Source organism: Pteropus vampyrus, unplaced genomic scaffold, assembly GCF_000151845.1.
Source record: "Pteropus vampyrus isolate Shadow unplaced genomic scaffold, Pvam_2.0 Scaffold139, whole genome shotgun sequence".
In the NCBI taxonomy this organism is placed as follows: Eukaryota; Metazoa; Chordata; class Mammalia; order Chiroptera; family Pteropodidae; genus Pteropus; species Pteropus vampyrus.
In genome coordinates this window covers 3,969,207-3,989,442 of record NW_011888920.1, presented here as the reverse complement: position 1 = coordinate 3,989,442, position 20,236 = coordinate 3,969,207, and the positions used below count along the sequence as shown (strand labels likewise).

Below are 20,236 nucleotides of genomic sequence, written 5' to 3'. Positions count from 1 at the left end.
AGTAAGCCAGACAGAAAAAGTTGAAAATCACATGATATCACTTATATGTGGGATATAAACCTAAAAGCAACAAATGAACAGGACAAACAAACAGAGACTCATGGACATAGACAATGGACTAGTGGTTACTAGAGGGTAGGGGGGAGGGGGCAGGGGAAGGTAGATGAGGGAAAAAAAATTTTAATTACTTTTTCAAATAGAAAAATAAATTAATTTTAAAAAATTTTAAAAAAAGTAATTAAAACAAAGTTAGGTTAATAGTATTAATGGTTTGATAAATTATAAAACATTTCCCCTAGGCCTATTTCTTGATATTTTTCCATAAAATTATTTAAATTTTTAAAATCACATTTTGCCAATGTCAATCTGGAAAAAAAGAACTAAAATCTATATTGAGATATAAAAACACAATCTACTACCACTAAGAGTTTTTTTTGCTTAAAGAAAATTAAAAGAATAGATTGCAAGAAAATGTTCTTGAATGAAACATACAACTTCCACAGAAGAGACAGAAAAGGTTTGCTATTAAATCTAACCTAATCTGTAAATATGATTATAGATCTAATACATCCCTCAGGCCCAATTGCAGTCTTAAATTTTTTCATTCAACTTAATTTAAAATGAATTGCCTTCTTATCACCTTCTCAGACAAATAAAATATATGTCAGAAGGTTTCAAAGTCATTTACTGCATAATTAAATCATCTTTAATGGCTGAATAATAAAAAGGCAACTAATTAGCTGGTGTCTGCAGAAAAGTGCTATGGAGACTATGTGGAAATGGAGTTTTCTGATGAGCCCCAATTAGCAAGTACCAGGAATCCCTCTAAGAGACAGACATATGCAAAGTGAACTCTGAAATTCCCTTCCACTACAGCTCCCTGTCTATGGCAATTAAAAGCCTTTCTCAGTGACAACATCTGAAGTTCTCATGCATATCTAAAAGACAGTTTGATTGTTACCTACCTAAACTGTCTCTAAATATATCTGCATGCAGAATTTATTCTAACCAATACCTCAGCTGAAAATTTGACTGAAAAATTCCTGTTTCCAAGGAAAAATATAAAGCTAATTTTAAATGGCATGTACATTGCCAAATTCATTTTAATACTTTCAAGATGAGATGACAGCAGTTCTAAAGTCTTCCTATAAAAACTATCTCTCCCTCCCACACATGCCTGTCTTCTTGACGAGCAGGTTGAAACTATCTCCAAGATTTTCAGCCTGCCACGAACTGAAGGAATATTCTATGGAGCAGAATCAGCTTAGGCACATTAACAATTTGAACTTTTATCTCAATGTAAAATACTGGCACTGTATGGAGTGACTGTTGATGAATGAGCTCCCTTTATTTCATCTTCTGATACCAGGGGCATAAGCATAAATCACAAGAGAAGTACAAAGTTGCTGCTATTTACAAATATGAAAATGAAACTTTTTTCTTTATTCTCCATCTGAAAGTCAAAATATTGCAAAGGATTGTTTGTGGATTGGAGAGGTGGAGAGAGAGAGTGCCATAGAAATAATAAATATGTGACCATGTGACTTGTGTTCTATATTTACAAAATAATAAATATATTCTTACTGTGGATTTATGTCAGGGTTAATTTTTTTCAGTTCCATGATGTCTTCTATAGTTTTTTCAATAGCATCAGGGTGAACACTCACTGCAGTCTGCAACAGCTAGAAAACATATTTCAATCAGTTCCCCTGTCATGAAGACCAGTGGCTTAAATGAGGTCTATTCAGATAGGGCCTTCTAGCATTTGTTTAAAGCTTCTCCATGAGGATGTTAAACTAAACTAAAAGCAAAATTGACTTAGTATTTGAATTCTAGTAAATCTGACATGTTCACAATGGAGGTAGTACAATTTTCCTAGTTAAGGTAATAATGTAAAACAAAAACACATTTTTTTTTTAACATTTTCACCTGTATCGAGCTACTTCCATTAAAATATTATATTTTCTTTTTCTTACCCAACATACTTGGTTTCCATTGTTAATGAGCATTATGTCTATGACTGAGTGAAGCACGTGAGGGATAAAGTCTTAAGGATGCCAAAATTTAATAATATTCAAGAATCTTGGGGGGGAAAAAAAGCAGTTTTTCTCTCATGTGGATACTTAACTATGTGCTATAAGCTAGGATAGTGACTTCCTTGATTTTCTTTAAAAATCCTGAGTATAAAGTTAAATGATTTGGACATTGAGGAAACACCAGAGCATTAATGCTGCTCTTATTTTCAAAGAATATTTATGATTTGGGAAGAGATATATAAAAAAGGATGAATTCAACAGTGAAGTAATATGTACATCATACATCTGCATAAAAATTCACATACACTGGCTGCTTTCATGTTAAAAGGACAGTGAACAGCGATGAACAGGTAATTCTTTTTTCACAGTTTATATTAATTTTCATATCCTATGGTATATTTTGTTTTTTAAAATTTCTACTTTTTGATGACGGATGTGAGCTTCCAAGTACAAAGTTGCTAAAAAATATAGAAACAATTGCACTTACCTTACTTTTTGAATTCCTCAGTGATGCTTCTGTAAAAGAGATAATTAAAAAATCATTCAAAAATTATCCTTTACAAGTGGTTTAAAATTACTACACTGAAATATAACATTGTATCCTCAATTCCACCAAGCCTACCTTTTGCTTACTTCTTTGTTTCATACTTACCAATTTTCATGGTTCTCAAAGCTCCAGGCTTGGTACTGAAACAGATCCGTTGCAGTTCACATCTTCCAGTCAGCTTCCGCATTACAAACTTCAGGCAGCGCCACAGAAATTTACAGTAAAAATACAGGCACAACTGGATCAACATTCTGTCAAAAACAAAAGACAGCACCCTTCCAACAGAACTCTGGAAGAGAACAGAAAGCAGCCACCACCAGCAAGAAAAGAAGCCCAGAAGAAAACCAACCATTAGACTTCTGGGATTACACGCTTATTTTGGTTTTCTAATGCATGTTATTTTATCTGAAGTAGCTACAAACCCATCATTGCAAGGGAAGCCCAAGGTCTGTGAGGACACACTACGACTGCATGCGACTTCAGAATGCCCCATGCTAGCAAATTCGATACTGAGGCTGAGGCATGGGAATCCTTTCCTTTCTGATCTTTGCCTTAAAACATTTTGAAAATAAATCAGCACATTGAAAATAGCATCTGTGCGTTCTAGATGCTGTCTCTCCCTTCGACACTGAGAATGAACGCGCCATGGCAACTCTCCTCTCCTGCCTCGGCAGACAGCCTCTCAGCTCACCCTGCTTCATTTCCAGCCCATCCTTACTTTCTTTTTTTGGCCACTATTTTACTTCTTCCCTTGTTTTCATTCTTTCTTCCTTCCCTCTGCTTTCCTTTAGACACTTTGTCCTGCTCGAGAACTTGGTTGTGTGGCTACCTATCTTCTCTTCTGACCAACACCAATTCTCCTTGGACTTTCCAGAGGCCTCCTCACAAGTCCACTGAATGAGCACCTTGACCTTTGGTTCTCCAACATCCTCTGATCTAAACCTTCCAAAGAATCCACCTCTTGACAAGTTTGTTTTGAGTTCCTACTAAACAATGTTTTCTTTATTGCACACTCTATCTCCCTCCAATAACACCTCAACAGACTATAAAGTATATTGCCACAAATCATGTACTTTTTAACATCTCTGGCATATGAATTTGTATTTTATGCTGGCTTTTATTTTTAATGTCAGTGTCTACCACCTCATGGTACTGTTCAGAGTCTCAAAATGACTCAAGATATAGCAGTAAAGAGGACTTATCATCCAGGAATTTATATGTAGCACTATGCATTCCTAGGAGGCAGAATTATTTATATTACTTCCTATTGGTGTCATTTCTAAAAGATGCTTCCTTTTCTCTAACATTCACCATTTCCCCTCTAGTTTTAACATAAGGTGATCCAGGGTCATTCAGATGAATTAGAGTAGTTAACAGCCTCATGCTGTGATCCATCTCTGAATATGAAGCAACATCTTGATTGTTTGTTCCTTTGCTCAAATTGCTCTGGCTCCAATATCTTGAACAGCATGTGTTAAAAATAAAAATTTCTAAAAGCTAACTTGCATAAAAGCAGAAGGTCTAGATCACATAAATGCAAAGGGAATGGAAGAAACAGTATAAGTAACCAAACCATTACACTAAGATAACATAAGGGAGTCCTTTGCAGGCAATAAAATTGTGTTCTAGAACATCTAATAACATGAGAAAATGTCCAGAATATGCTTATCAAATAGAAAAAAGTTAGAAAGGAATTTGTATGGGATGACCTATTTTTTCTTTAGAAGTTAATAAAAAATTTTTAATGATGATATATAAACAAGGAGAGAAAGACTGGTAGGATTCACAACAAAAAGGTTAACAGTGATATCTCTGAGTAATGGAATTATGAGTAGTTTTTATTTTCTTTTTCGGGCAAGGATATTTTCTTTTTTCTATAATAAATATATATTATTTTATTTAAGAAAAAGAAAGCTGCAATGACAATTAAAATGTATGAGATAATCACCAAAGCCATTATAAAAGTACATATAAAATTTCTAAGTGAAGTTAGATTCTGTTGAAAGACAAAAAATGAATTTACTATGTCGTAAAGTCTGAAATTCAACTGCTTTACTCCAATATGTTGTAAGATCTATTAGGATTTAGGTTATCATCTTCCCCCCCGCCTCCCCAAAAAAGAGTAATCCTAAAAATGAATTTAGTGGAACATTTTAATTAGTTGAGTAAGAAATTTCATAAAACCTCAATTTGCTCTCTTGGAAAATGTTTTCCATTTTTCCAACTATTGGATAGCTATGCCAGAAAAATTGAGCACTATCTCTGTGAACTGGTCACCAGCAAAATAGTAATGATATTAATTACTGTTTGGCATTATCCCTACTACTAAGTCAAGGATAAAAGCTTTCCATAATAACTGTCCTTATGGTAGTGTAAACTACAATTTCTAGTAAAGTTTGCCCAGCATGTGGTCCAACTCCTCAAATGAGGTCTCTTTTAAGTCTGTGTGTCAGGACTCCATGATAATCAGGTTTTTGTGGTACTAAATCTTCCTGGAGAGGAGGATTGTTTAAGGAGAATCCTTGTATTCACCCTACTTAAGGTACAAACCATTGAACCATATTATAGCTTAAATTAAACTACAGAAAGCTCTCCCTGTGCAACTTCTCCATCAGATCTATACAAAAACATGGCTTGAGACCTCGAGCGTCATCCTGGGTGGCAAGAAATATCCAGATGTAAAGTGACTTATAGCCCATCTGTAATTTCTCCCACTGGCTTCCTTGCATATGAGAAGAAAATGTCTGAGGAACTCTTTTGCATTAAGACAGCCTTACTAAAAGGAGAGAAAAGACTATTTGCTTTTCTTTTTTTTCAACTCCCAGGAGGATGTTCAAACTGTCAAAGACAGGGAAATCCAGTGGAAACCTACAGTGAGGAAGGTTAGAGATGCTGCATCATTTTTTAGGGCTCACCACTCTGTGAGGTATTTCACATCCTTCTTACATAATCATATAAACAATATCATAAATCATGAAAGAGAAATAAATGTCCATTTCAATTGTGAAGTGACATTTATACACTGTTTCCTTACCCTTTTGTAATTTCTGGGCCAGTTGTCTTGATGCTATCTATTTATTATCAAAGATATATATTTTCCTTGTTTTTCTAATGGGCCAATATACCAACAAATACTTCATTAAAAGGCCAGCTTCCTATGTGAGGCACTATATTTTCCTGTTATGCTAGGTATTATATTTTTTCAAGCCAGATCATCAGGCCAAACAATGTTTTGACGAATATAATTTATTGTGCATTTAGATCATAAATCTAAGGCATGGTCAGAGGTGGAAACAACAGTGCTATCTCTTACTTTGGAAGGCTTATTTTGATGACAGAAACAATACCAGGTGGCTTCCTCATGAAAGGACCAGATCAGCAAAACCTCCACATGAGCGTTTCAGGATGGTTGACCAGAAGCTCACTTCTTAAATTTGTGAATCTATTAAAGTCCCTAAATTTTAAAGTTTATGGAAAACCTGCTGAAAGTCCAGAGAAAAACAATAAACATGTTTAAATATTTTGGGATAATATGAAATGGGTTTGGCATGTCTATCCTGAAAAGCAAGAAATTAAGAAATGGATCATTAAATGCTCCTAAGCTAATCAGTCGTTGGTTTAGAAAGAAGGGAGGGATAGAGGGAGGGAGGGAGAGAAGAGTGTTTATTTCTTATCTGAGCTTAAGTATTTTTGGATTCATAGAATCTTTTGCCCTTTTAATTTCCTTTCTCTCCTTATGTTTCTGACTGCGTGCCTTGAGAGAAGGTATCTCAAATATACCTATGAGGCAGATGCCATTTGCTTTCTTTAATCTCATCCTTCTGTTCCTACTCTTAGAATAAGACTTACAGCCATGCCCTCTCCACCATCCCCCATGTTCAGGGAGTTTATAGTTCTGCTTGTTTTTAACTCTTGGCCTGAATCAGCAAACAAGTAAACTTAGTTTTAATTAGGGGAACATTTTTTTTCCCTTCATAATACTAGTCTTAGTTTTCTTAGTTCTGATGGCAGATTCTCAACTCACTATTGAAAAGTGCTACATTTTGTAGGCATAACAACCAAAGTTTTAAGACTAAGAGTAGAAAATACTGATCACAATCTCCTATTTTTAATAACTACATGCATAGACAGTAGTTTTTTTATGTTTGTTTCTGTTTTTTAATCACATCTTTTTTGACAGTGTTCCAAAAGGAGTTACTGCAGCTTCCTAAGATGAATGACTTGCTTAAGCCCTGGGAGAATCTGATTTAATAAGGGCTATTTACACATGCTCTATTTCCAATGTTTTCTGTTACTGCCATTTATTAGTATGCTGCAGAGTGAAGTTTATGGCTGATTTCACAGCAGTTTTCTTTCTAAAGGCAATTATGATCACTTTTATTATTTAACATTCGTTCTCTAGCTTGAACCAGAATAGCCACCCAGTGTAAATTATTCACCATGGATCATATCTCTGCTACCAAATAAAAGTGAGCTCCTGTCTTGTTGTGCCCTGTGAAGAGAATCCATTCAGCAGGGATGGGGCCTCTGAAACAGGAGATGCACTAGAACCATGAGGCCTCCTGTGTGCAAGGTGAAGGGATGTGAGTGAGTACCTGTAATGCAACACTACTCCATCATCTTAAATGTGTGACTCTGATGTCTTCTTTGCAATAATAAGAGAAAAGTGGCTTATTTTGAACAGTTTCAATGGATTTGCTAATGAAAGTTAATTCTTGCTTGAAGAAATCCTGTAATAAATAAGAAGTACACTATTGGTGAGGAAGGAAGTGTACAAAATAATCAAAGTTCTCGGTTCTAACCAGTTTCCTAAACGAAACACTTTTCATGTAAACGAAAATAAAAAACAGCAAATTGCTCAATGATTCCTGCATTTCATTCACTTTCTAAAATGACATTCTGAAAAATTTTAGTTGCTCTATTGAAATTTCTAATCAGGGGCACTGGCCATCAGTTAAATTGACTTGTCAATTGGCCTAGTGGATGGGGCCCTCTCTATAATGAGCTTCCTACTAGAAAGAGAGGCTGCAGAGGATTTGATACATGAACTGGAAATGTGAAATCATACAAAGAAATCATCTGAGGGCCTCTAGAAAAACAAGAGTATATTCTTCCCACTGAGCAGCTGCGAGGTAGCATGCAGTACCCTGGCAGTGTGGGCTCCATGGTCTTTGCCATCATTCTTTATCTGAAGAGATCATGCTGCCTTTAAAAAGTGGTGAGTACAAATCTGCTATGGATACTATTGCTATAGTAAAGGGCACTGTTTTTACATTCCAGGGAAATTTTATCTGAGGGATTAGAGCAATGGCCTATCATGGGATAACTAAAAAACTAACCAATGGCTCATCCTTTTCCTTTCAAAGACAAAGAGGCACAAGTTTATCTTATTTTATTAATGACATCACTATTCACTTGAAAATTCGATGCTTAAATACATTTTACAAGATTTTTAAAGTTTTTTTTTTGCTATTTGGATAACACTTTTATTGATTCATTTATAAAGGAAGCAGAAAACACATTACACATTGACGTTTAAAAGGTATTTCAATGTAATCTCAAATATGAACTTTTATTGTAAATAAAAATATTTTTAAAGCACCAAAATTAAATAAATTTATAAATAAAAGAAAGTCATCATCCATAATAGGCCTCAAAATCTTCTAAAAAGTGGTGGTTATAAATAAGGAGTGAGCCTATTACTATTATAGATAATATAATTTACTTATTACTACATAATTTATTACTACATAAAATATATTATAGATAATATAATTTATTGCTATATTATTTACACTACATAATATAATTTATTTATATATATGTATATATATACACACACATACAGACATATACCATCAGAACCAGGTTAGAGTAAATTCTTGGTATTATTAATAAATTAATTTTTGTTGAGTTAAAGACCTAGCGTTGTTGAGGGAAAGAGATTTCAAATGCATCAGGGAAAAATTAAAAGTGATCACTGAAAGGTACTTTACTTATTCCTTCACTAAACTGAACAAATACTAAATGAGAAAACCAGCTGTATAGTACAGAAGGAAAAAGTGTGGGGATGATGGTAGAGCGGGAAAAGCAAATATGAGTTAAGAACTTAATTTCACTGCAACCACATGCTATCCTTGTCCACGAGGAACTTATGATATAGTAAGGAAATGACAATAAAAACAAAAAGTTAAAAAAGAGTGTGATAATTCTGTAAAATAAATTGCTTAGAGTATTAGAGAGGCAGAGGAGAGAAAATGCCTTTCTCTGAGACTGGACAGTAAAGCCAACTCTTAATTATCCTGACAAGGAGGCAAGAACAATATGAAAATCAGCATGCCTTACTTCAGAACAAAAGTGAAAAATACAATAGTTAAATAAGTGAAATTCAAACCAGGGCTTTCATTTTTCTCATGCTCCGTACGAGGGGCTTAATGACCAGGGAAGTGGCCGAAGGGTTTGGCCCTGAGAAGCTGAGAGAAAACTGAGGGGCGGGAGAGCTGGGGTGCCAAAGATGGAGTGCTAAACGAATTTCTAGTGGCAGCCTGATGGCCACAGGCGGACTCTGGTGGGGTCACCTACAGGATATTGCCTAGAAAACTCTTCAGGTTGACATATTTCAATAAGAGTTTAGAAAGTTTTTATTCAAATGCAGGGTACAAAATAAGTTAAAATATATGTATGTGTAGATATATGTGTATTTGTATGTATACAGTGTGCATATACATACATATACATGTATGTGTACATATATGTATATTTATGTATGTATATACATACATGATGTGTGTGTGTCTGTATCCTAAAAAAGAGACAACATATCAGTCTACAGGGAGAGTGGTATTTGGATGTGCAGGCCATAAACCCCCTTTCAGTACTTAGCTTCTATATCTCAAGCTCAGTCGATGCCTCAAGCTACGTTAATCAAATTCTGGAACAACTATATGACCCTGCACCTTATGCTCCTCAAAAGCAGTGGAAATCAATGCGTGCTGAATGGAAATAGTGCCTAAATAAAAAGGGGTGTCTGGAAGTCCAATGTCAAGTCTAGTGTCAATTTGCCACTATGATCTCTATGACATTTGATCAAGCCACTTTGCTCCTCCTGGCCTTTGTCTCTCATTTGTAAAGTGGACTAGATTTCTAGCTCTAAGGGAAGGCTAGATACATGTTGCAAGGGAAAAAGATTTTTTTGTCTGACTCCCCTGATCTTTAAGGTCCACTTCAGGTTTGGGCAAAAATGTTACCATGCTTCTGGGGTGTTTTATGCCATGCTTGTAAAAGTGTCCGAGAACTGCCCCCAACTTTATCTCTACAACTTAGCTTCTACTCACCCTAAACAGGGTCTACAGCCAACAAATCTGGACCACTTGCTGCTTGAGGCAGCTGGTCACACTCTCTTGGGCTTTGTACACAGCATCTTCTTCCATCTCCCACACCCTCTAACCTTATTTAAAGTATTAACATGCTAGTGCTCCCTTTATCTCAATATCACCTCACTGAAGCCTTCCCTCAATACTCCTGCCACAAAATGCCTGTAGCGTGTCATTGATCACATCCCTTTTTATATCTTAGTTTTGTACACATGTACCTCATCTCCTTATCAGGTGGTATGTTACTTCAGAGCAGAGACCACCTCATACTCATTTTTATATCATCCATGCCTCAGAGTAGACACACAGTGAGGGGGTAACACAATGCGCAAATTATGAGACAGCTTTGAAGTCAGACAAGCCTGCATTCAAATACCCGTGAGCCCTTGGGTGAGTTACTTAACTTTGTTAAGCCTTCTTGCCCTGCACTGTGTAATGGGATATTAATTCCTGCTTTTTACAATTGTTGTTAATAGAAAATAATAATTTAAAATGTGGTATGGTATTACAATTGTTAGCAGTAAATGCTTACTAAATGAGTCAGTGGAGTGAGATAGTAATTGTGAATGACTTATAAAACCCAATTTACAGATATTTTTGCTCACTGGAAGACTTTATTTACCTAATTATAGTAGTAAAATACTTTTTTTGGGGGAGGTGACATTGATCAACAAAATCCAGTAAGTTTCAGGTATACGATTTAACCGTAAAGCATATATTTGCATTGTGTTCACTTCCCATAGTTAGATTTCTTTCTGTCACCACATATTTGACCCCTTTTACCCTATCTACCTACATCCTCCCCGCTCTCCCCCTTCCTTCTGGTAACCACTAGTCTATTGTCCATGTCCATGAGTCTCTGTTTCCCTCTCAATTGCTTCACAGCCAAAACATGGGTACAAGTCTGCTGTATTGCTCAAAGTGTCTCTCATGGAGGTTTGAGTTTGGCAGATGCTTTCCTTCTCTTCTGCCTCAGGAATAAAAATACACAGTGAAGTCCATGGCTAAGAAACTGAGATCCCGAGGCCAGGATAGCTGGAAGCAATAATTTACATGGGGTGACTTAAAAGATTTCTTGTATCAGAAATTTTCAAAATGAAAATGTCTGATAACTTTAAAAAATATAATCTCAATAACTAAATCATAGCAAGGGAAAATATCTTCAATATAAGCCTTAGATTCTCCCTATTATATACACCAATTAAATTAAAAATTAATAAAATATATTATTTGAACTGAACCCTAAGCCTCAGTTTTATTTGGGGCTCAAAAACTACCCCATCTTTTTCTGATCATACACAGACACACTTTATTCTCTATTTAAATCTTTGTTTTTCTTTTAATGCAAACCATGGCTAAAGTCATATTGGGTGACTATGATGTACTTATCCAATATCCCACATCTACTCTCGATTTAAAATACACCCTTCAGATGGATGTACTAACCCTGTAGCATTTGTTTCTAATATCTCGTGTAATTTTTTAAAGATAAACATCAAATATTTTCTCCACTCCTTTATACTGAGTAGTTACGCCATTAATATATTTGATGGTAGCAGCGAGCTGAAGAGAGCACAGTGTGGGTATCATGTATATGAAATGTGGACCAAATCCATTCTTTCCCACAACTTGGCTTCTTTAAGATTAACCTCATTTCTTCTGGGGCTGTACATGGAGCATTTCATCCTAGAGCAACTCAGAAGTTGACAGATTAATCATTCTGTGGGTTTTTAAATGACACCAAATTTTTCTCAGTGAAAGTCAACTCCTTATTCCACATAATATATTTGCTGAGCTCAGGAATTAAAACCTGATTTATGCAGCTTATGTTTACATAACCTCTTTGGTTCAAACAAAAAGATTGCCAAAATTGTCCGACATCTGTGTGAATGGACTACAGGGAATAAAAGGCAATCTAAATGATCTGATAGAGCTTATAATGCAAGATTACTACTCCTTGCCCTCTTAGCCTTCCAAATTCCATGTGGATTAACACATAATGAATTCACACACATTATAACATAATAAAAAGCATTAAAAACAAAAATTAAAGCCAAAAGCAATAATCAACTAAGGAGGGGCGATGATCGAGTTTCCTTTTATTATCAAAACCAATAGTCGATGAAAATCCTCAAGTTTCTTTCTATTATCATAGCCTCAGTTTCACATAAATAATCAATGTCAAATAATATTCATGAAATATATGTGCCAAGTTAAAAAAGAAAAATTTGTATCAGAGCACATAACTGATAGAAATGTGCTAGCTCCATTATCCTCGGTGTTAGTTTGTGTGAAATTACAATGGTAGATTTTCACAGTTCCCATTCTAAATCATCAAATATAAATAAATTTTTAAAATGTTATAATCTATACTAAACATAGTGTCGGTCCTATTCAATTCAACAAAAAACTAACAGAAAAAAAAAATGCTACCATTTCTCCTAAAATGGCTGGGTGTGAGGCTGCTCAAATTTTTCTAAATCAAGTAAGACACTGAAGAAGAAATCTAGTAGCACAAGTGTTGGCGCAGACCTGACCACTACCATCTCCCCTTTCACAGAAGGAGCTCCTGACTTCACAGTTTCATCTGACACTACAGCTTTCTGTTAACATGATTCTACGGCTAAAAGACATTACATTTTTATGCAGGAGGGTTTCATAAATACCAAGGGATTCATAACACCACTTACACCTTCATTTTCATGAATGTGTAAATAGATGGGTTATTACCATGGGAACCAAAAACATAGATCCACTACCTTGCTGGCAAATGTCCTAATGATTTATCAAATACTATCCTTTAACTTAGCTGAGATAAACAGGTTGAGGAGTATGTCTGTAAATGCTAATGCATGTAAACAGTTTAATAGTAACCTCCTGGAAGGAAAGATCCAGTAAATACCAGTAGCTGCACCAGACAAACTGACCTAGGTGCTCCAAGAACAACCCCTTTGGCTGCAACCAAAACCAGTGGGGAAAAGAAAATCTTAAATTGTAGCCACTGAAAGAACTAGGTAATTTCCTAAAAGAAGCAAGCCCACTAATCATTTGCTTAGAGAAAACAAGCTAGAGCAAGGGACAAGAATGTAATAGAGGTGGGCCACCATTTTGCAGGAAAAAAACTCAGTAGTCTGAAAAGCGTGTTTTCTTTTCTAACTTTCAGGGCAAGCCTAACTTTATTTTGTCATATTTTAATATGATATAAAATTTCTTTGAGGATTGTATTAATAGAATTATGAATGACTGTCAATACTCTTGGAAATAATTATAATTATAGGTCCAGCCAAATGGCTTTCAAAAAAAAACAAGATGACCCCAAAACATACCAACTTACATGGTGCTCTATACAGCACAGTCTTCAGGGAATCAACAATTAATGCAGATTTCAGGGACATCACTGAGGCAGGAAGAGCAGAAGCTTGGACTACATATTTTTACCAAAAAGAAACATTCGAAAATATCTGTATGGATTGGCCAGCCAACTAAAATCTAAATTAAGGGATATTTAAAATTACTTAATTCAAGAATATGATTCTACACAAATTATACCGATTCCTTGACTACTAATTCTCAAACTTCAAGGCCAGCAGCATACCACTCTTTAGAGACACAAGGCATTAAGGTAGTCCAAAGTGCTCCCTGCCCATGTTTTTGTGCCCATGCGCTCTTATAATTGCTTATAATCTATTACTTCTAAGTGTTCTTTCAGCATCAATATGCACATAGAGTCAGCAGGGGAACCTCATGACCAAATTATTCTTAGCCCAAATACAATGCTATTTTAGGCAATAATAAGAGACCTGGTTACCGAGTCACAAATGGTGAACAGAAATATCCTAATTGGCAAGGAAGTTCCTCCATTTTAGAGAGTTCAACTGGGGAACCATAAACACTTACCTCAGGAAGTGCTTCATCGTGCCTGTTTTGATTATCCAAATGATTTCCAAACTACCCTCAGGCAATTGCTTTCAAATTTGCCTTTGTCAAAGTAAATGTAAGCTGTGGGGAGAAATTAGATATATTTAGTATTAAGGGGGCTGGAAATCCCAAGCCCCAAATTTCTGCTTACCTTAGTAAGAAGACAATGTGTTATATGGCACCCAGAACATTATCAATCAAACACCCACATAGCAATGCAATTCAATGGATGGAGACTATAGCTAAAGCCTTTCATTTTGCAATTATATAATTAGCCTTTCATTTTAAGTCACTTGCTGGAGAAATTATTAGTTTCACGAGCAATCATTTCAATAGCATGCTTTTTCTCTATTTTGGATATTATTCCTATATCTGTATTTATAAGAAATATAGTATTTCTGACAGTATTTATAAGAAAAATAAAAATGAAAAACCATAAAGTTAGTGTCCTGATTTCCAGGTATCTGATGAACTTAAATCTGGCAGCTTCAGCCTTTCAGAAGTGAACTCGAAAATAACTAGAAGCAACTGGTAATGTCTTTAAGCTGAAAAAAAAAAAAGGTGTCACACAATTTGCTTTCCCAAAGTCTATAATACTAGGAATTAATCTTTTCCTTTTAAGAAAGAGGACACCAGAAGCTGCCTACAAAGTTGGGATGAAACAGACTAGAGAGAAGAGAGGCTGGAAACTACAGCAGAGAGAAGTTACCTCACGAAAGAAGAGACAAATGGAACACCAGCTGCAATGGCAACATGAGAGTCTGAAGGGGAAAATGGTCTTCGACTTTGTGTTTTATTTCTGAAGCAAAATAAAAGGAAAAAAAATATGTTCATTTGAGGTGGTGGGAATACATATTATTCTTTGTACTTTCGTGGCTTTAAAAAATGAATCCGAATTTTAACTAAAAAGTGCTAGTGTCCACCCAGAGACCAGATTATAGTTTCTGAAGCATTCTCAGACATAAGGAACCAGGGTTCCTTGGAGAAATAGCTGATTCTAGAGCTGAGGCAGGGAATATACAAGGTGAGCCTGAGGCATCTTGCTGTGCCAGAAAGTAAGGAAGTTCTCAAAAGACAAATGGTGAAGGATGTGTCAAACACAGGAGCCAACTGAAAGACCTCCTAATGGCTAAAACTGGAACAATGAGTAATAGAATAAGTAGTACTGGATTATAACTCAAAGTATAAAATAAGTATCCATAATTTCATACTGATATAAATGACTAAATAGAGAATATATACTTCTCCTGTACAAAAGAATTCCAAATAATTTACGTAGATACTCTGCCCTCAAGGAGGTGGAGCATCATGGAGTCTGGACATAGTAACTTCTTGAGTACAATATAGAAGGGGGAATGAGTAACTTAGCAGGAGAGAAACCTGACAAATACTATTTCATCTAGGGGATGGAGGTTACCACCATAGTGATAAGTCATGGTGACAGTATGTATTCTTGACATATGTGATGAAAATGGCACTTTATCTTCCTCCTCCAAACCCATTATCCCAGCCTAAGCATGATAAAAACATCAGACAGATGTTCGATGAGGAGTACTGGTTAGGTATTTTGTGGAATACCTCTCCTTTGAGGGGTATTCCACAAAATACCTAACCAGTACTCCTCAAAATTCCCAAGATCATCAAAAACAAGGGAAGTTTGAGAGACTATCATGGCCAAGAGGTGGCTAAGAAGATATGACTACTAAATGTAACGTGGTATCCTGGATGGAATTCTGAAACAAAAAAGAGGACATTAGGTCAAAACTAAGGAAATCCGAATAAGCGTGGATTTTAGTTAATTAGCCATCAATATTGGTCCTTTGGTTGTGACAAATGTATCATATTAACAACATAAGATGTTTACAATAAGGGAAACTGTGTGCCAATAAAGGAACACCCTGCACTATCTTTGTAACTTTTCTGTAAATCTAAAACTATTAAAATAAAAAATTTATTACAATATATTAATGCCTACTACGCTCTAGACACAAAATTAGGCAATTAGGGATACATGGTGAGGAATTAGGAAAGAGGGGCATGGGTTCCATCCTCCAGACCCAACAATCTTGAGGGAAGATAGATGATTTGGAGAAACAAATAGGTACTTAAACATAGTTTTTACAAGTGAAAATGGGTGCTGCGACAGTGTGAGATTATCTTAGATATAGGAGTCAGGAGATTCCTCAGATAGTACATGCAAAGTCCTAGAAGCAAGATGATACACAGTGCATAGAGGGGGAAATGTTCAACATGCCCTTGGTACCTGGTGCTTGCTAAGAGAGACTGGCAAAAATAGGGATGGCAAGATACGGAAAAGCAAGAAAGGGTCAGATCGTCAAAGGCTTTGTAAGCAATATTAAAGAAGTTTGAACCTTATCCCATGAACGATGAGGAACTATTTAGTTTTCAAACAGATGTGACATGATCTGATTTCTAGTTTGAAAAATACACTCACTCTGATTGTAGTATGGAGAATAAATCAGATTGTGGTGAAATTACAGGTAGAGACACCATTTAGAAGGTTGCTACAATAATTCAGGCAAAGGCAGAAGTGTGATCGATTTGAGAGATATTTAGAAGGTAAAATCAATAGGACTTTTGTTAACTGATTGACAAGAGAATAGTGAAGAAAAAGGAGGAGCTGACATAATGTCCATGTTTATGGCTGGCTACTGGGTAGACAGTAGAATCTTTCACTAAGATACAGAATTCTAGAAATGCAGATTTAGGGATCTGGGTGTATTTGGGGAGTTGGGAGAGTTTTGAGGTTGCAGGGACAAGTGGTAGTTTCGATATACATGGACCTGAAGGTCAAGAGAGAAATCCCAGCTGGAGACAAAAGATTTGTGCTTCACCAGCATATAGATAGTAGTTAAAACTATAGCCCAGAAGGAAGTACTAAATAAGTAGCATATACAATAACTGTCCATAACGATAGTTCTTTGTCATTAGGATATTAAATTAGAATTGTCATACTATCAAGGCAATAAAGAATGGAATATATTTCAGAAAGATTTTATCAAAATTAAAAAAAAATCCTTAAATGGTTTAATTTCAGTTAGCCAGAAAATTGGTCTATCTAAAAAAAAAATATACACTCATCTCATAATGATGTAGGATAAACAAAGTAATATACTTCAGCTTCCTGCCCTCTATATAGGGGTTCCTGAGTCTATCCATTCATAAAAGACTTCCTGAATTCTTATGTGCACAGCACTGTGCTAGGTAACGTGACATAGCTTCATACTGTAAGAGAGCTTGCAATTTAAGGGAAAATTGGACAAATATGGCAGAGAGTGTGCATGGTGATTAAGAGCACAAGCTTGGAAGATGGAAAGTTCGTATCAGGGATACAACATTAGCCATGTGGCTTTACACAAGCTGCTTAACCTCTGTAGGGTTCCATTTTCTCCTTGTTAGACGGGGAGTACTGTAATTATAACCACCTTATAGGGTTGCTCTAAGGACCAAGTGAACAGAAAAGCATGTAAGGTGCTTAGTATAGGTATGTAATACACATCCAATGAGTAGTACTCGGTTTTATTATTTTGCCATTCTTATTATATTTTCCTCTAAAGTAAAAGATCATTTTCCTAAGTGAAAATTACTTAGGAGACTGTTAAATTCTGGCAGGTTGCGACTTGAACTAGGACAATGATAGTGGTGGAGAGAAGTGAACAGAGGTGGAAAATATATGGAAAGTGGAATAACTTGGACATACTGATTGGGTGGGAAAATCAAAGGGAGAGAAAATAACAATTAGTTCTAATTATCTGTCCTCCCCCCCACCCTCATCCCCAACAGGAAACAAAGACAACAATTAGTTCTAATTAGCTTTCCCCCAAAGAGGAAACACCAAAAATGGTTTCTAGTGATAGAAGGGAGCCTGTGTTATTTAACTCATTACTCACTGGGTATTCATTAAATAACTTCTCTAAATGTCTTCTGTAGAAAAACAAAAAGAATTACTGCTTACTTTTTCTTTTTCAAATCTAACTTTGTTTTAAAGGAGGCACACTCGTTAATGTCCTATTTACTGCTAACCAAAGAATCTGTGTAAAAGACATGCAACAAATCATAGCTGGTGTGCAACGTATGATACTCTGAACTATTGATAAGAAATGTCCTTTGAGTTGTTTTTCCATGAATGGCACTGAGTTAATCCACTCTTTTGTGTTAGGCTCCCTGTGGCCAAAGCAGCATTTCTCAAGTGACTGGGAAAGGCCAAAGGTCTGGGAAAATCTGAGTTTGCTTCTTGTTTGCACAATGTTCTAACAAAATGGTAGCCCTGATAGACTGCTCAAGTACTTTACACACACAGCCTGTTGATTTTAACTTGATTAAATATGTTACTTGCCTTGTTTATAGCTGTCTTGCTAATCAAAAAATACAGATATTAACATTTTGTTTAATTCAGATTTATTGAGGTACTATTTACATAGTTCGCCTTTTTTTGGTCAGACACAAACTTTAATGCCACCTACTTCGCAGTATGCAAGGAGAACATACGAACTGCTCTGTGTGCTGTTGCTTCCCTATAACCGCCTCTCTAGGGTGGTTTGTAACCAATGTGGACATCAGAACTACTTGATATATGTCAAATCTCTCCTGTTGTTGTAAATGATCTGTTTTGTGTTTCCCTTCTGGACTACATGTTCGTCTAGGTCACCAGGGAAGCCCAGGGCCTGATACAATGTCTGGCACACTGAGTGCTCTATTCGGATTTGTTGAAGGCTATAGTCTTTTAGAGAAATGTATTCCTTTAACAACACTATTTAGTAACAGCACTAATAAAACAAACTAAAAATCTCCCCACTGGAAGAGACAAAACAACAACAACAACAACAACAAAAAAAACATATAGATCTCTTTCTTAACCAAAATAAGAAATATGGTTATAATCCTGAGTTTCCTGACTTTCAGTTTAAGTCACAACCTGCACAAATTTCTCTCCGTGTGTACAGGAACACTGCTCTGACCATTCCAAAGGGAAGAAGCCAGTGATAGTGCTTGATGGATTAAATACCTCCAGAGATCAACTGATACTTCAGTGCTGAGTGTGGGTTACATGTCCCTTGTATTTTTTATTTCCAGCTGGGAGAAAAGGAGCAGCAGGAGTAGTCTGCTACTTCTGAAAACTCATCCTTTCTCCTGGAGTCAAGGAACTTGCCCTGCCTCCTTTGAACAAGAAGCCCCCTGAGGCTCTTTGTAAAGTACTGCTACGTGACTCTACCTCTTAGAAGCTGATCTATCTATTGAGCATCCCTGGGAATGAATTAGAGACTCAACTAGAGGGGACACAGAATTCCTTTCTTTAAAATCTTAATCCGTATGTTAGATGAAAAATGCTACTTTCTAAGTAGCCCTTCGAATTCTAACTGACTGCATACCCTGTAACAACCAAAATATTTGTGGACTCATAATGTTTTTGCATACATGAAAGATAACCCACAATGTAAATAAATACTGTTTCACTCTTATAATTTTCCTAATTTGTAATTATCCTAGGTTTTTTTTTTAAATGTTGTATAGAGCACATTTAAAAATAAAATTTAAAATATTTAGTCTCAGCTTAAGGTCTTGCGAATAACAGCTAATATTTACAAAGTGCTTATCATGTGACAGGCAATATTCTATGGCTTTATTTATAACTCACTTAATAGTCTTTCTATGAAGTGAATAAAAATAATGATCTCCATGTTATAGCTGAGATAATTGAGGCCCAGAGAGATTAAGTAAGCTTCCAAGGTCACACAGCTAATACATGGCAGAGTTGGGATTCAAACCCTTGAAGCCTGTCTTCTGAGGCAGTGATATTATTTACTCCCTTGTGCTGCCTCTGAAAACCACAGAATGAAGAGAATAAATAGTACATTCAATTCAAACTAAATTGCAGAGCTTGGAATAATCAAAGCCTGGATGTATATCCGCACCTCAGAATTTAGTAGTGTTCTAGGAGCTAGGTGGAGGACTCTTAAATAACAATGGTTACTATATCACTAAAAATTAGCCTCTTTCCTTTCCCGAAGCAAATGTACTATAGAGCTGAAATTTTCAAAACAAGAAAATTTTATGGGAAGAAGTTACGAAACACAGAGCAAAACTGTGAGCTTTATAGATCTTACTGAGGCCATATTTCCAAGGAGATATGAATCTTTGGCAGTATAATTCTGAAATAACTAATAGTAAAAATATTGTCCCTCCCCCACCCCCAATGTAAATCTAGCACTCACTTAGGTTTATAAAATTCAACGAAGTTCAAGCTCCTGGTCCACACTGCTGTTTCTGTGGTGATTTCATTTTCCCAAATTACTGAGTCATTGGTCAGTGTGACAGTCTTCAATTGAGCATTTCCCTTGTTT

At 35.8% G+C, this 20,236-nt stretch overlaps 1 protein-coding gene across 3 annotated transcripts in view; it reads right to left on the bottom strand.

Annotated features, from left to right (window-relative positions):
* The window catches only part of ELMOD1 (ELMO domain containing 1), a 62,021-nt gene that overhangs the window by 25,968 nt on the left and 15,817 nt on the right, over nucleotides 1-20,236 (bottom strand). The window contains exons 2-7 of one of the 3 annotated variants that reach the window (XM_023535375.1): nucleotides 14,584-14,673; nucleotides 13,854-13,955; nucleotides 7,179-7,313; nucleotides 2,689-2,834; nucleotides 2,524-2,552; nucleotides 1,585-1,682 (exon numbers count right to left, since the gene is read on the bottom strand). In XM_023535375.1, coding sequence (XP_023391143.1) covers nucleotides 1,585-1,682; nucleotides 2,524-2,552; nucleotides 2,689-2,833 — 272 coding nt within the window. In that variant the 5' untranslated portion in view covers nucleotide 2,834; nucleotides 7,179-7,313; nucleotides 13,854-13,955; nucleotides 14,584-14,673. The remainder of the gene's footprint in view (nucleotides 1-1,584; nucleotides 1,683-2,523; nucleotides 2,553-2,688; nucleotides 2,835-7,178; nucleotides 7,314-13,853; nucleotides 13,956-14,583; nucleotides 14,674-20,236) is intronic. The other 2 variants (XM_011368137.2, XM_011368136.2) reach the window with 2 other exon arrangements.